The sequence below is a fragment of the Leucoraja erinacea genome, unplaced genomic scaffold (genome assembly GCF_028641065.1).
Source record: "Leucoraja erinacea ecotype New England unplaced genomic scaffold, Leri_hhj_1 Leri_961S, whole genome shotgun sequence".
Classification (NCBI taxonomy): Eukaryota; Metazoa; Chordata; class Chondrichthyes; order Rajiformes; family Rajidae; genus Leucoraja; species Leucoraja erinaceus.
In genome coordinates, this window is record NW_026576907.1 from 46,598 (window position 1) to 61,821 (window position 15,224).

Below are 15,224 nucleotides of genomic sequence, written 5' to 3' on the forward strand. Positions count from 1 at the left end.
TCTTGGGGGCGGAGTGGGAGTTGGATTCATGGGAGGTGGTCTTGAAGGAGAGGATGCTCCTTAAACTGAAGGAGCATCCTGGACAATACAGCTCACCCCCTCCATCACACACTGGTCAACCTGAGGAGCACCTTCAGCAACAGACTGGTTCCACCAAGATGCAGCACTTCCCTGTGGCTATCAAACTGTCCAACCCCTCCACCTTCTGTCGTGGGGTAGACTGAGACTGACTCGCCTCCACACTGTCCAATCTATGCACATCCCCAATCCTTTCCGTACATCATGTTTCACGTACCTTGTGTTTTATGACTGTTGGTGGATCAATTTCACTCCTGGGATAAATAGAGTTCTATCGTATCACATTGTGTCATATCCTTGGCAATGGGCTGGCAATTTTGGGCATTGACGAGGCCAATGGCTCATTTATACCAGAGTAGGCTCTGCCCACTTTAGTCGTCCCGGCACCACAAGGGGCTGGGAGTTGGGCTGAGAACACCTCAGACATTTCAAGGTCTACTTGCTGATGTGATTTGGGTGCTCACCTTGAGATTCTGGGGTGCACTGCAGAAGGGTACATCATGTCATGTACATCAATGATCTGGATGAAGGGGTGGTAAATTGGATTAGTAAGTATGCAGATGATACCAAGATAGGGGGTGTTGTGGATAATGAAGGGGATTTCCAAAGTCTACAGAGTGATTTAGGCCATTTGGAAAAATGGGCTGAAAGATGGCAGATGGAGTTTAATGCTGATAAATGTGAGGTGCTACACCTTGGCAGGACAAATCAAAATAGGACGTACATGGTAAATGGTAGGGAATTGAAGAATACAGTTGAACAGAGGGATCTGGGTATAACCGTGCATAGTTCCTTGAAGGTGGAATCTCATATAGATAGGGTGGTAAAGAAAGCTTTTGGTATGCTAGCCTTTATAAATCAGAGCATTGAGTATAGAAGCTGGGATGTAATGTTAAAAATTGTAAAAGGCATTGGTGAGACCAAATCTGGAGTATGGTGTACAATTTTGGTCGCCCAATTATAGGAAGGATGTCAACAAAATAGAGAGAGTACAGAGGAGATTTACTAGAATGTTGCCTGGGTTTCAACAACTAAGTTACAGAGATAGGTTGAATAAGTTAGGTCTTTATTCTCTGCAGTGCAGAAGGTTAAGGGGGGACTTGATAGAGGTCTTTAAAATGATGAGAGGGATAGACAGAGTTGATGTGGACAAGCTTTTCCCTTTGAGAATAGGGAAGATTCAAACAAGAGGACATGACTTCAGAATTAAGGGACAGAAGTTTAGGGGTAATATGAGGGGGAACTTCTTTACTCAGAGAGTGGTAGCGGTGTGTGAAATGAGCTTCCAGTGGAAGTGGTGGAGACAGGTTCATTGGTATCATTTAAAAATAAATTGGATAGGCATATGGATGATAAGGGAATGGAGGGTTATGGTATGAGTGCAGGCAGGTGGGACTAAGGGGAAAAAAGGTGTTCGGCACAGACTTGTAGGGCCGAGATGGCCTGTTTCCGTGCTGTAATTGTTATATGGTTATATGGTTATAATTTTGGGCCCCATATCTGAGGAAGGATGTGCTGGCTCTGGGAGGTTTACAAGAATGGTCCCAGGAATGAGTGGGTTAACATATGATGTTTGAATGAACTGGGCCTGTACTCGCTGGAGTTTAGAAGGAAGAGGGGGATATCTCTGTGAAACTTACCGAATAATTAGAGGCCTGGATAGAGTGGATGTGGAGAGGATGTTTCCACTCGTATGAGTGTCTAGGACTAGAGGGCATAGCATCAGAATAAAAGGGCGTTCCTTGCAAGGTTTCCAAATAGTCACCTGTAATTGGTGCTGAGAAAGTTATCGAATATCCACGCTTTGTTTCCCCCCCTCTCTAAGATTCAGATTCAGATTCAGATTCAGATTCAATTTTAATTGTCATTGTCAGTATACAGTACAGAGACAACGAAATGCATTTAGCATCTCCCTTGAAGAGCGACATAGCAAACGATTTGAATAAAAAAAAAATAATAAGTGTCTGGGGGGGGGGGGGGGGGGATTGGCAGTCACCGAGGTACGTTGTTTAGTAGAGTGACAGCGGCCGGAAAGAAGCTGTTCCTCGACCTGCTGGTTCGGCAACGGAGAGACCTGTAGCACCTCCCGGATGGTAGGAGGGTAAACAGTCCATGGTTGGGGTGAGAGCAGTCCTTGGCGATGCTGAGCGCCCTCCGCAGACAGCGCTTGTTTTGGACAGACTCAATGGAGGGGAGCGCGGAACCGGTGATGCGTTGGGCAATTTTCACCACCCTCTGCAATGCCTTCCGGTCGGAGACAGAGCAGTTGCCATACCATACTGTGATGCAGTTGGTAAGGATGCTCTCGATGGTGCAGCGGTAGAAGTTCTCCACACGCCGTTCCTCCATGACCCACTGTTACCCCCCACCCCCCCCCCTCCCGGCAGTCCCTCCACAAGGCGGTCCTCCATTGTGGGAAGAGTTGTACAACACGCACACACACACTGCCCGGTGAGATGGCAGTTGTTTAGCAGAGCATTCACTCACACCTTGATGTCAATGCAAAACCGATGCGTTTGGTGTTACCACTGTCAACTGATGGCTTTGTTTGTGTCTTCTTTCTCAGGGTGAAGTCGGGGACGCAGGACATAAAGGAAGGAAGGGTGACAAAGGAGAACATGTGAGTATCTATCTATCTATCTCAACCCGGTCGGGAAGCTCAAGTATCAATCGCCCCTGCAACTGGTGGCAGATGGGGCACTGTAGCCAATGTCATTGGAAAGGGCGCAGAGAAGATTTACGAGGATAGAAACATAGAAACATAGAAATTAGGTGCAGGAATAGAGGCCATTCGGCCCTTCGAGCCTGCACCATTCGCCATTCAATATGATCATGGCTGATCATCCAACTCAGTATCCCGTACCTGCCTTCTCTCCATACCCTCTGATCCCCTTAGCCACAAGGGCCACATCTAACTCCCTCTTAAATATAGCCAATGAACTGTGGCCTCGACTACCCTCTGTGGCAGAGAGTTCCAGAGATTCACCACTCTCTGTGTGAAAAAAGTTCTTCTCATCTCGGTTTTAAAGGATTTCCCCCTTATCCTTAAGTTGTGACCCCTTGTCCTGGATTTCGCCAACATCGGGAACAATCTTCCTGCATCTAGCCTGTCCAACCCCTTACGAATTTTGTAAGTTTCTATAAGATCCCCTCTCAATCTCCTAAATTCTAGAGAGTATAAACCAAATCTATCCAGTCTTTCTTCATAAGACAGTCCTGACATCCCAGGAATCAGTCTGGTGAACCGTCTCTGCACTCCCTCTATGGCAATAATGTCCTTCCTCAGATTTGGAGACCAAAACTGTACGCAATACTCCAGGTGTGGTCTCACCAAGGCCCTGTACAACTGCAGTAGAACCTCCCTGCTCCTATACTCAAATCCAGATATTGAAAGGGTTAGAGATGTTGTCAGGGTTAGAGGGTGTGAGCTACAGGGAGAGGTTGAGTCGGCTGGGTCTCTATTCCTTGTAGCGCAGGAGGATGAGGGGTGATCTTTTAGAGGTGTACAAAATCGTGCAAACTCCAGATAGACAGCACCCGAGCTGCTGGAGGAGGTAGTTGAGGCAGGGACTGTCACAACGTTTCAGAAACATTTGGACAGGTACATGGATAGGACAGGTTTGGAGGGATATGGGGCAAACGCGGGCAGGTGGGACTAGTGTAGATGGGTCATGTTGGTTGGTGTGGGTATGTTGGGACGCAGGGCATGTTTCCACACTGTACGACCCAACAGTCGATCTAAATGAAATGACTGTATATCAACAAAAATGAAAAACTGGATCTTGGTGAAATTAAATGTCAATGTGCATAATGGGTGAGATATCCAGGTGGCTGTAATGTTGAAGTTTGTATTAACCATATAACCATATAACAATTACAGCACGGAAACAGGCCATCTCAACCCTTCTAGTCCGTGCCGAACACGTATTCTCCCCTAGTCCCATATACCTGCCCTCAGACCATAACCCTCCATTCCCTTCCCATCCATATAACTATCCAATTTATTTTTAAATGATAAAAACGAACCTGCCTCCACCACCTTCACTGGAAGCTCATTCCACACAGCTACCACTCTCTGAGTAAAGAAGTTCCCCCTCATGTTACCCCTAAACTTCAGTCCCTTAATTCTCAAGTCATGTCCCCTTGTTTGAATCTTCCCTACTCTCAGTGGGAAAAGCTTTTCCACGTCAACTCTGTCTATCCCTCTCATCATTTTAAAAACCTCTATCAAGTCCCCCCTTAACCTTCTGCGCTCCAGAGAATAAAGCCCTAACTTGTTCAACCTTTCTCTGTAACTTAGTTGCTGAAACCCAGGCAACATTCTAGTAAATCTCCTCTGTACTCTCTCTATTTTGTTGACATCCTTCCTATAATTAGGCAACCAAAATTGTACACCATACTCCAGAATTGGTCTCACCAATGCCTTGTACAATTTTAACATTACATCCCAACTTCTATACTCAATGCTCTGATTTATAAAGGCCAGCACACCAAAAGCTTTCTTTACCACCCTATCTACATGAGATTCCACTTTCAGGGAACTGTGCACAGTTATTCCCAGATCTATATGAGATTCCACTTTCAGGGAACTGTGCACAGTTATTCCCAGATCTACATGAGATTCCACTTTCAGGGAACTGTGCACAGTTATTCCCAGATCCCTCTGTTCACCTACATTCTTCAATTCCCTATCATTTACCATGTACGTCCTATTTTGATTTGTCCTGCCAAGGTGTAGCACCTCAGTGTATTCTCAGTGTTTAAGTTATTTTTTTGATCATGATGGCTTTGTGTTTTGTGATCTTCTGCAGGGTCCACCTGGACCTCCTGGTCCCATCGGTCCCGTTGGCCAACCCGGTCCCGCTGTAAGTACTGTCTCTGTGGAGTCCGCATGACACACTGTGCCGAGTTGGGAGGGGGGTGTAGAGACGGAGGCCGCGGGTGGGATAGCTCGGTTCCAGTGTTGGGCATTGCCTCACCGCTGTTTGTGGTCTTTCCCCAGGGGGCAGACGGTGAAACTGGAGCCAGAGGACGACAAGGTCACTTTGGACAGAAGGGAGATGAAGGGCCACGAGGCTTCCCGGGATCTCCTGGTCCAATTGGCTTGCAGGTGAGTGTGTCTGACATGGGCGGTCTACAGCTGGCCATCCTCGGGATGACGGGAGTGGGAATGGTAAATGGTAGGGAATTGAAGAATACAGTTGAACAGACGGATCTGGGAATAACCGTGCATAGTTCCTTGAAGGTGGAATCTCATATAGATAGGGTTGTAAAGAAAGCTTTTGGTGTGCTGGCCTTTATAAATCAGAGCATTGAGTATAGAAGCTGGGATGTAATGTTAAAATTGTACAAGGCATTGGTGAGACCAAATCTGGAGCATGGTGTACAATTTTGGTCGCCCAATTATAGGAAGGATGTCAACACAACAAAATAGAGAGAGTACAGAGGAGATTTACTAGAATGTTGCCTGGGTTTCAACAACTAAGTTACAGAGATAGGTTGAATAAGTTAGGTCTTTATTCTCTGGAGCGCAGAAGGTTAAGGGGGGACTTGATAGAGGTCTTTAAAATGATGAGAGGGATAGACAGAGTTGATGTGGAAAAGCTTTTCCCTTTGAGAGTAGGGAAGATTCAAACAAGAGGACATGACTTGAGAATTAAGGGACAGAAGTTTAGGGGTAACATGAGGGGGAACTTCTTTACTCAGAGAGTGGTGGCTGTGTGGAATGAGCTTCCAGTGGAGGTGGTGGAGGCAGGTTTGTTGGTATCATTTATAAATAAATTGGATAGTTATATGGAACGGGGAGGGAATGGAATGGTTAGGGTGGGACTGGGAGTTGTTCGGGCACGCAGGTGTATGGGACTAGGGTGAGTAATATTATATGTTAAGAGCACGGCACTAGAACAGGGTCGAGACCTTCCGTTTGCTAACACACTCGTTTCCGTGCTGTAATTGGTATATGGTAATCTGGGTAATACTCTCTTTTTACTCAGAGAGTGTTTCGATCCTTCCAGTGGACCTGGTGGGGCAAGTCTGTCTGTAAGGAGTTTGCAAGGGAATGGAGGGTCTGGTCTGTGACCTAGCGAGGGTTTCCTCAGGGACTAGAAGGGTCGAGATGGCTCAATGCTGGTTTCCTCCCATTTCACCTCCCCGTGAGCTGCAAGGATTTCTGCGAGGTTTGCGTAATTGGCCCCCTGTAAATTCCGTCTAGTGTGGAGGTAGTGGATGGTATACTGGGATAATGTAGAACTTGTGTGATCGGGCGATCGATGGTGGGTGTGGACATGAAGAGTCTGTTTCCGTGCTGCCTCTCTAAACCATAGTCAACATTTGCTTTGTGTTACAGGGAATGCCTGGACCTTCAGGGGAGAAGGGTGAAACGGGTGACGTCGGTCCCATGGTGAGTATCTGTTGCCGCGCCAGTGAGATTTGGGGTCTGACCCCACCGTCAAACACCATGTAGACCACGCCGGGTCACAGTATCGGTTAAGATGGAGGTGCGGGCTTTGGATGTCCTGCTCACCTTCCAATGCACTGCCCTGACTGATTGTCCATTGACTAGCAATGTTATAAAATTTTGAGATTTAAAAAATCAAGTCTGCAATTTATCCCATCAGATAAAGCGTAAATTGTTACCTAGGTTGTACAAGTTAGGGCTTTATTCTTTGGAGCACAGAAGGTTAAGGGGGGACTTGTTAGAGGTTTTTAAAATGATGAGAGGGATAGACAGAGTTGACGTGGAAAAGCTTTTCCCACTGAGAGTACGGAAGATTTTTTCAAACAAGGGGACATGACTTGAAAATTAAGTGACTGAAGTTTAGGGGTAACATGAGGGGGGACTTCGTTACTCAGAGAGTGGTAGCTGTGTGGAATGAGCTTCCAGTGGAAGTGGTGGAGGCAGGTTCGTTTTATCATTTAAAAATAAATTGGATAGTTATACGGATGGGAAGGGAATGGAGGGTTATGGTCTGAGCGCAGGTATATGGGACTAGGGGAGAATATGTGTTCGGCACGGACTAGAAGGGTCGAGATGGCCTGTTTCCGTGCTGTAATTGTTATATGGTTATATGGTTATAAAAGGAAGTTTAATTTGACACCTAATTCACTTTCATATCTCAAGTATTTAAAAAGTTATGGCCATTTTCATACTCGGAAATTAGCATCTCGTTCCCTATTGATTTTCTATGGACATAACAAAAAAGCTGTGATCATGGACAGTCAAAAGGCTATAACCTTCTTAAAAATTAAGAGAACTGAATGAAATTTTCAGTTATCATAGATTGAGCCATTCTGAAACAAACATAAAATAATCTTACTTGGATGACCTGAAATTAAAGCATATCATTAGTTAGTTACCGAATTGTAGCTAATTTCAAACTTCAATTACTAGATCTAAACATCTATCCATTTCTTAATAAATGACTAACATTTTTAAATAGCCTAAGTGTCCAAATAATATTCACAAATAATTCACAATAAAACATGATTTTTAAATCTCATCTACATCAATTTATAGGCCAAATGGAAGGAATTTAGTGTTCAATTGCTGTAAAAAAGTCAATTTTAAATCAGCTTTCTAGTGGGTTCCTGTGAACGCGCTGGTTTAGAACGTTCACATTGCGCTGGATTTGTGCCCTCAAATGCCCAGAAAAATACTGCGGGATATAAAGAGCCCAAAATGAACTACTCGCTATAGAAAACTTTGTATAAAGGGTTCTTAAGAAGCCCCTTTTAATGTAAAAATAAGGTACCTACCTTTAATTGTTTGCTTTATAAAACCCTGGGGCTGCGAGAGGTCGCGGGTTGAGAGAGTGATTTTTAAACTATTATAACTATTATTCGAGGCCATAAAAACTAATAATACCTTTTGCGACGGGGTCTTTCAGCGATTTTTCGTTAATGATTTACTAGGCTGAACATCTTCGATTGGAACAGCCTAGTAAAAATCGCGTTTTAAACCCGCCCCCTCTAAACAGCGCCAAAATCGTGCACACGGGCTGGGGCAGATTCTCAGCAACGATTCAGGTAAGTTTTGTAACATACCTACATTGACTTCTCTTTCTTCTTCTTCTTCACAGGGTCCACCAGGTCCTCCAGGACCAAGAGGTCCCGCGGGTCCATCAGGAGCAGACGTGAGCTCAGCTTCTCTTCACTATCTTCAATTGAACTTGTCAATCCATCAACCCACCAACCCCCAAACTCATGCTTCACATGTCTTCTCTTGCAGGGTCCCCAAGGTGGACCTGGTGGAATCGGCAACCCAGGGTCCATCGGAGAGAAGGTGAGCTATCAACAAACGGGGTTCAGCTGCGGCACTTGTAGACATAGACCATCAAACCCTACAGCATTTGAACAAGCCCTGCAGGCCAACTTGCCCACAAAGTCCAGGGAAAGGTTGAGTAGGCTGGGACTCTCTTCCTTGGAGCGCAGGATGATGAGGGGTGATCTTATGCAAGTGTACAAAATCATGAGAGGAATATTGAGGGAGTGTAGCATAGGTTTACAAGGTTAACTCCCGGGATGGGAGTTAGATAGGGTGGTAAAGAAAGCTTTTGGTGTGCTGGCCTTTATAAATCAGAGCATTGAGTATAGAAGTTGGGATGTAATGTTAAAATTGTACAAGGCATTGGTGAGACCAATTCTGGAGTATGGTGTACAATTTTGGTCGCCTAATTATAGAAAGGATGTCAACAAAATAGAGAGAGTACAGAGGAGATTTACTAGAATGTTGCCTGGGTTTCAACAACTAAGTTACAGAGATAGGTTGAACAAGTTAGGGCTTTATTCTCTGGAGCGCAGAAGGTTAAGGGGGGGACTAGATAGAGGTCTTTAAAATGATGAGAGGGATAGACATAGTTGACGTGGATAAGCTTTTCCCACTGAGAGTAGGGAAGATGCAAACAAGGGGACATGACTTGAGAATTAAGGGACAGAAGTTTAGGGGTAACATGAGGGGGAACTTCTTTACTCAGAGAGTGGTGGCTGTGTGGAATGAGCTTCCAGTGAAAGTGGTGGAGGCAGGTTCGTTTTTATCATTTAAAAAGAAATTGGATAGTTATATGGACGAGAAAGGAATGGAGGGTTATGGTCTGAGTGCAGGTATATGGGATTAGGGGAGATTATGTGTTTGGCACGGACTAGAAGGGTCGAGATGGCCTGTTTCCGTGCTGTAATTGTATATGGTTATATGGTTATATGATGGCGGGACTGTCATATGCTGAGAGAATGGAGCGGCTGGGCTTGTACACTCTGGAGTTTAGAAGGATGAGAGGAGATCTCATTGAAACATATAAGATTGTTAAGGGCTTGGACACGCTAGAGGCAGGAAACATGTTCCCGATGTTGGGGGAGTCCAGAACCAGGGGCCACACAGTTTAAGAATAAGGAGTAAGCCATTTAGAACAGAGACGAGGAAACACTTTTTTCTCACAGAGAGTGGTGAGTCTGTGGAATTCTCTGCCTCAGAGGGCGGTGGAGGCAGGTTCTCTGGATGCTTTCAAGAGAGAGCTAGATATGCTCTTAAAAATAGCGGAGTCATGGGATATGGGGAGAAGGCAGGAACGGGGTACTGATTGGGGATGATCAGCCATGATCATGTTGAATGGTGGTGCTGGCTCGAAGGGCCAAATGGCCTACTCCTGCACCTATTGTCTATTGTCTATTGTCTATTGAATAGATCGGGCAGAGTCTCTTGCCCAGAGTAGGCAAATCGAGGACCAGAGGTCACAGGTTTAAGTTGAAGGGGAAAAGATTTAAAAGGAATCTGAGAGGTAGCTTTCTCACACAAAGGGTGATGGGTGCATGGAACAAGCTGCTAGAGGAGGTAGTTGAGGCAGGGACTATCCCAACGCTTAAGACACTGTTAGAAGGGTACACAATTAGGACAAGTTTGGAGTGATATGGACCAAACGTGGGCAGGTGGGACTAGTGTAGCTGGGACATGTTGGCCGGTATGGGCAAGTTGGGCCGAAGGGCCTGTTTCCACAAGTATGATGATGACTCCATGCCAAACATGATGTCAAGATAAACTAACCTCCTTTTCCAGCACCTGCTCCATATCCCTCTATTCCCTGCATGTCCATGTGCCTTCAAACACAGTTTTTCTACCTGCCTCCACCACCAACCTTGTTTGATTTAGTTTATTGTCACGTGTGTCGGGGTACAGGGGAAAGATGTTTTTCCTGCGTGCTAACCAGCCAGAGGATGGGATCGAACCGGTTCCACTGGTGCTGGGTGGAAGCAGTATGTACTGCCAAGCCACAGATGGTATTCAATGTAGACAATGTAGGCCATTCCACCCCAACCTCCTGCTCCACCATGCATTAGGGACCTGACTGATCTGCCATCACTATCCCAGCCGATCCTTTGAGATTCGCCCCCCGAGACCTGCGTGGGTTTTCTCTGGGTGCTCCGGTTTCCTCCCACACTCCAAATAAGAATGGGTTTGTAAGCTAATTGGCTTTGTCGATTGTAGATTGTCCCCAGTGTGTGTGGGATAATGTTAGTGTCTGGACTCAGTGGGTAGAAGGGCTTGTTTCAGTACGACATCACTAAACTGATCTAAAGCAAATGAAATCAAACTAAACCACACTACACTACACTACACTACACTACACTACACTACACTACACTACACTACACTACACTACACTACACTACACTACACTACACTACACTACACTACACTACACACATACACTACACACTACACTACACACTACACTACACTACACTACACTACACTACACACTACACACTACACTACACACCACACTACACACTACACTACACTACACTACACTACACACTACACTACACTACACTACACTACACTACACTACACTACACTACACTACACTACACTACACTACACTACACTACACTACACTACACTACACTACACTACACTACACTACACTACACTACACTACACACTACACTACACTACACACTACACTACACTACACTACACTACACTACACTACACTACACTACACTACACTACACTACACTACACTACACTACACTACACTACACTACACACTACACTACACTACACTACACTACACTACACTACACTACACACCACTACACTACACTACACTACACTACACTACACTACACTACACTACCACTACACTACCCCACACTACACTACACACTACACTACACTACACTACACTACACTACACTACACTACACTACACTACACTACACTACACTACACTACACTACACTACACTACACTACACTGCACACTACAACTACACTGCACTGCACACTACACTACACTGCACACTACACTACACTACACACACTACACTACACTACACTACACTACACTACACACACTACACTACACTACACACACTACACTACACTACACTACACTACACTACACTACACTACACTACACTACACACACTACACTACACTACACACACTACACTACACTACACTACACTACACTACACTACACTACACACTACACTACACTACACTACACTACACTACACTACACTACACTACACTGCACTACACTACACTACACTACACTACTACACTACACTACACTACACTACACTACACTACACTACACTACACTACACTACACTACACACTACACTACACTACACTACACTACACTACACTACACTACACTACACTACACTACACTACACTACACTACACTACACTACACTACACTACACTACACTACACTACACTACACTACACTACACTACACTACACTACACTACACTACACTACACTACTACACTACACTACACTACACTACACTACACTACACTACACTACACTACACTACACTACACTACACTACACTACACTACACTACACTACACTACACTACACTACACTACACTACACTACACTACACTACACTACACTACACTACACTACACTACACTACACTACACTACACTACACTACACTACACTACACTACACTACACTACACTACACTACACTACACTACACTACACTACACTACACTACACTACACTACACTACACTACACTACACTACACTACACTACACTACACTACACTACACTACACTACACTACACTACACTACACTACACTACACTACACTACACTACACTACACTACACTACACTACACTACACTGCACTACACTACACACTACACTACACTACACTACACTACACTACACTACACTACACTACACTACACTACACTACTACACACTACACTACACTACACTACACTACACTACACTACACTACACTACACACTACACACCACACTACACTACACTACACTACACTACACTACACTACACTACACTACACACTACACTACACTACACTACACTACACTACACTACACTACACTACACTACACTACACTACACTACACTACACTACACTACACTACACACTACACTACACTACACTACACTACACTACACTACACTACACACTACACTACACTACACTACACTACACTACACTACACTACACACTACACTACACTACACTACACACTACACTACACTACACTACACTACACTACACTACACTACACTACACTACACTACACTACACTACACTACACTACACTACACTACACTACACTACACTACACTACACTACACTACACTCCCCTGCACTACACTACACTACACTACACACTACTACACTACACTACACTACACTACACTACACTACACACTACACTACACTACACACTACACTACACTACACTACACTACACTACACTACACTACACTACACTACACTACACTACACACTACACTACACTACACACTACACTACACTACACACTACACTACACTACACTACACTACACTACACTGCACTACACTACACTACACTACACTACACTACACTACACTACACTACACTACACTACACTACACTACACTACACTACTACACACACTACACTACACTACACTACACTACACTACACTACACTACACTACACTACACACTACACTACACTACACTACACTACACTACACTACACTACACTACACTACACTACACTACACTACACTACACTACACTACACTACACTACACTACACTACACTACACTACACTACACTACACTACACTACTACACTACACTACACTACACTACCACACACTACACTACACTACACACTACACTACACACTACACTACACACACTACTACACTACACTACACTACACTACACTACACTACACTACACTACACTACACTCCACACTACACTACACTACACTACACACTACACTACACTACACACTACACTGCACTACACTACACTACACTACACTACACTACACTACACTACACTACTCTACACTACACTACACTACACTACACTACACTACACTACACTACACTACACTACACTACACTACACTACACTACACTACACTACACTACACTACACTGCACTGCACTACACTACACTACACTACACTACACTACACTACACTACACACTACACTACACTACACTACACTACACTACACTACACTGCACTACACTACACTACACTACACTACACTACACTACACTACACTACACTACACTACACTACACTACACACTACACTACACTACACTACACTACACTACACTACACTACACTACACTACACTACACTACACTACACTACACTACACTACACTACACTACACTACACTACACTACACTACACTACACTACACTACACTACACTACACTACACTACACTACACTACACTGCACTACACTACACTACACTACACTACACTGCACTACACTACACTGCACTGCACTACACTACACTACACTACACTACACTACACTACACTACACTGCACTACACTACACTACACTACACTACACTGCACTACACTACACTACACTACACTACACTACACTACACTACACTACACTACACTGCACTACACTACACTACACTGCACTACACTACACTACACTACACTACACTACACTACACTACACTACACTACACTACACTACACTACACTACACTACACTACACTACACTACACTACACTACACTACACTACACTGCACTACACTACACTACACTACACTACACTACACTACACTACACTACACTACACTACACTGCACTACACTACACTACACTACACTACACTACACTACACTGCACTACACTACACTACACTACACTACACTACACTACACTACACTGCACTACACTACACTGCACTGCACTGCACTACACTACACTACACTACACTACACTACACTACACTGCACTACACTACACTACACTGCACTACACTACACTACACTACACTACACTGCACTACACTACACTACACTACACTACACTGCACTGCACTGCACTGCACTACACTACACTAAACTACACTATGCGCTGCGAGAGAGAGTGTTTGAAACCAGGTCACTGACAGCAGTTGAATTGCCCAAATTAACACATGTGCATAGATTGTGTTTGGGGGCCGGGCTTTGGCCTCGGAGCGGGTCCTCGGTGACTCGGAGCTCGGGGTTAAGGGTGAGAAGCTCCATGGACTGGGTCAAGTGTTGATGGGGGTTTTGGGGTTGGGATAGTTGACGATGCTGGTGTAATTCTTGCTCTCCTCACCCCTCTCCCTCCTTCCAGGGTGAATCTGGTGAATCCGGTGCTCCAGGAATCCAAGGCATTTCCGGTGGCAGGGTGAGTATAAGGCCCGGAATTACATCTGGGCATCAGAAACTGGCGCTCGTCAACGGCGGAGAAATCTGTACGTGTGCGTTTGTTTTCACACTTCTGTACCTCTTGCCCGATGGGAGAGGGGAGAAGAGGGAGTGACCAGGGTGCGACTCATCCTTGATTGTGCTGCTGGCCTTGCCGAGGCAGCGTGAGGTGTAGATGGAGTCAATAGAAGGGAGAAGGTACACGAAAACGCTGGGGAAAATCAGCAGGTGCAGCAGCATCTATGGAGCGAAGGAAATAGGCGACGTTTCGGGCCGAAACCCTTCTTCAGTCTGATGGGGGGGTGGGGGGGGAGAAGGAAGGAAAAATGGAGGAGGAGGAGCCCGAGGGCAGGGGGATGGGAGGAGACAGCTCGAGGGTTAAGGAAGGGGAGGAGACAGCAAGTTCTAGCAA

The 15,224-nt window shown here is 45.0% G+C and overlaps 1 protein-coding gene across 1 annotated transcript in view; it reads left to right on the forward strand.

The window, feature by feature from the left end:
* LOC129695152 (collagen alpha-2(XI) chain-like) overlaps window positions 1–14,859 on the forward strand; it is a gene marked incomplete at both ends in the record, with an annotated part of 61,402 nt that extends 46,543 nt beyond the window's left edge. The window contains 7 exons of the mRNA XM_055631919.1: window positions 2,645–2,698; window positions 4,890–4,943; window positions 5,081–5,188; window positions 6,425–6,478; window positions 8,157–8,210; window positions 8,306–8,359; window positions 14,739–14,859. Of these exons, the coding sequence (XP_055487894.1) occupies window positions 2,645–2,698; window positions 4,890–4,943; window positions 5,081–5,188; window positions 6,425–6,478; window positions 8,157–8,210; window positions 8,306–8,359; window positions 14,739–14,859 (499 nt within the window). The remainder of the gene's footprint in view (window positions 1–2,644; window positions 2,699–4,889; window positions 4,944–5,080; window positions 5,189–6,424; window positions 6,479–8,156; window positions 8,211–8,305; window positions 8,360–14,738) is intronic.
* Window positions 14,860–15,224: the final 365 nt, after the last annotated feature.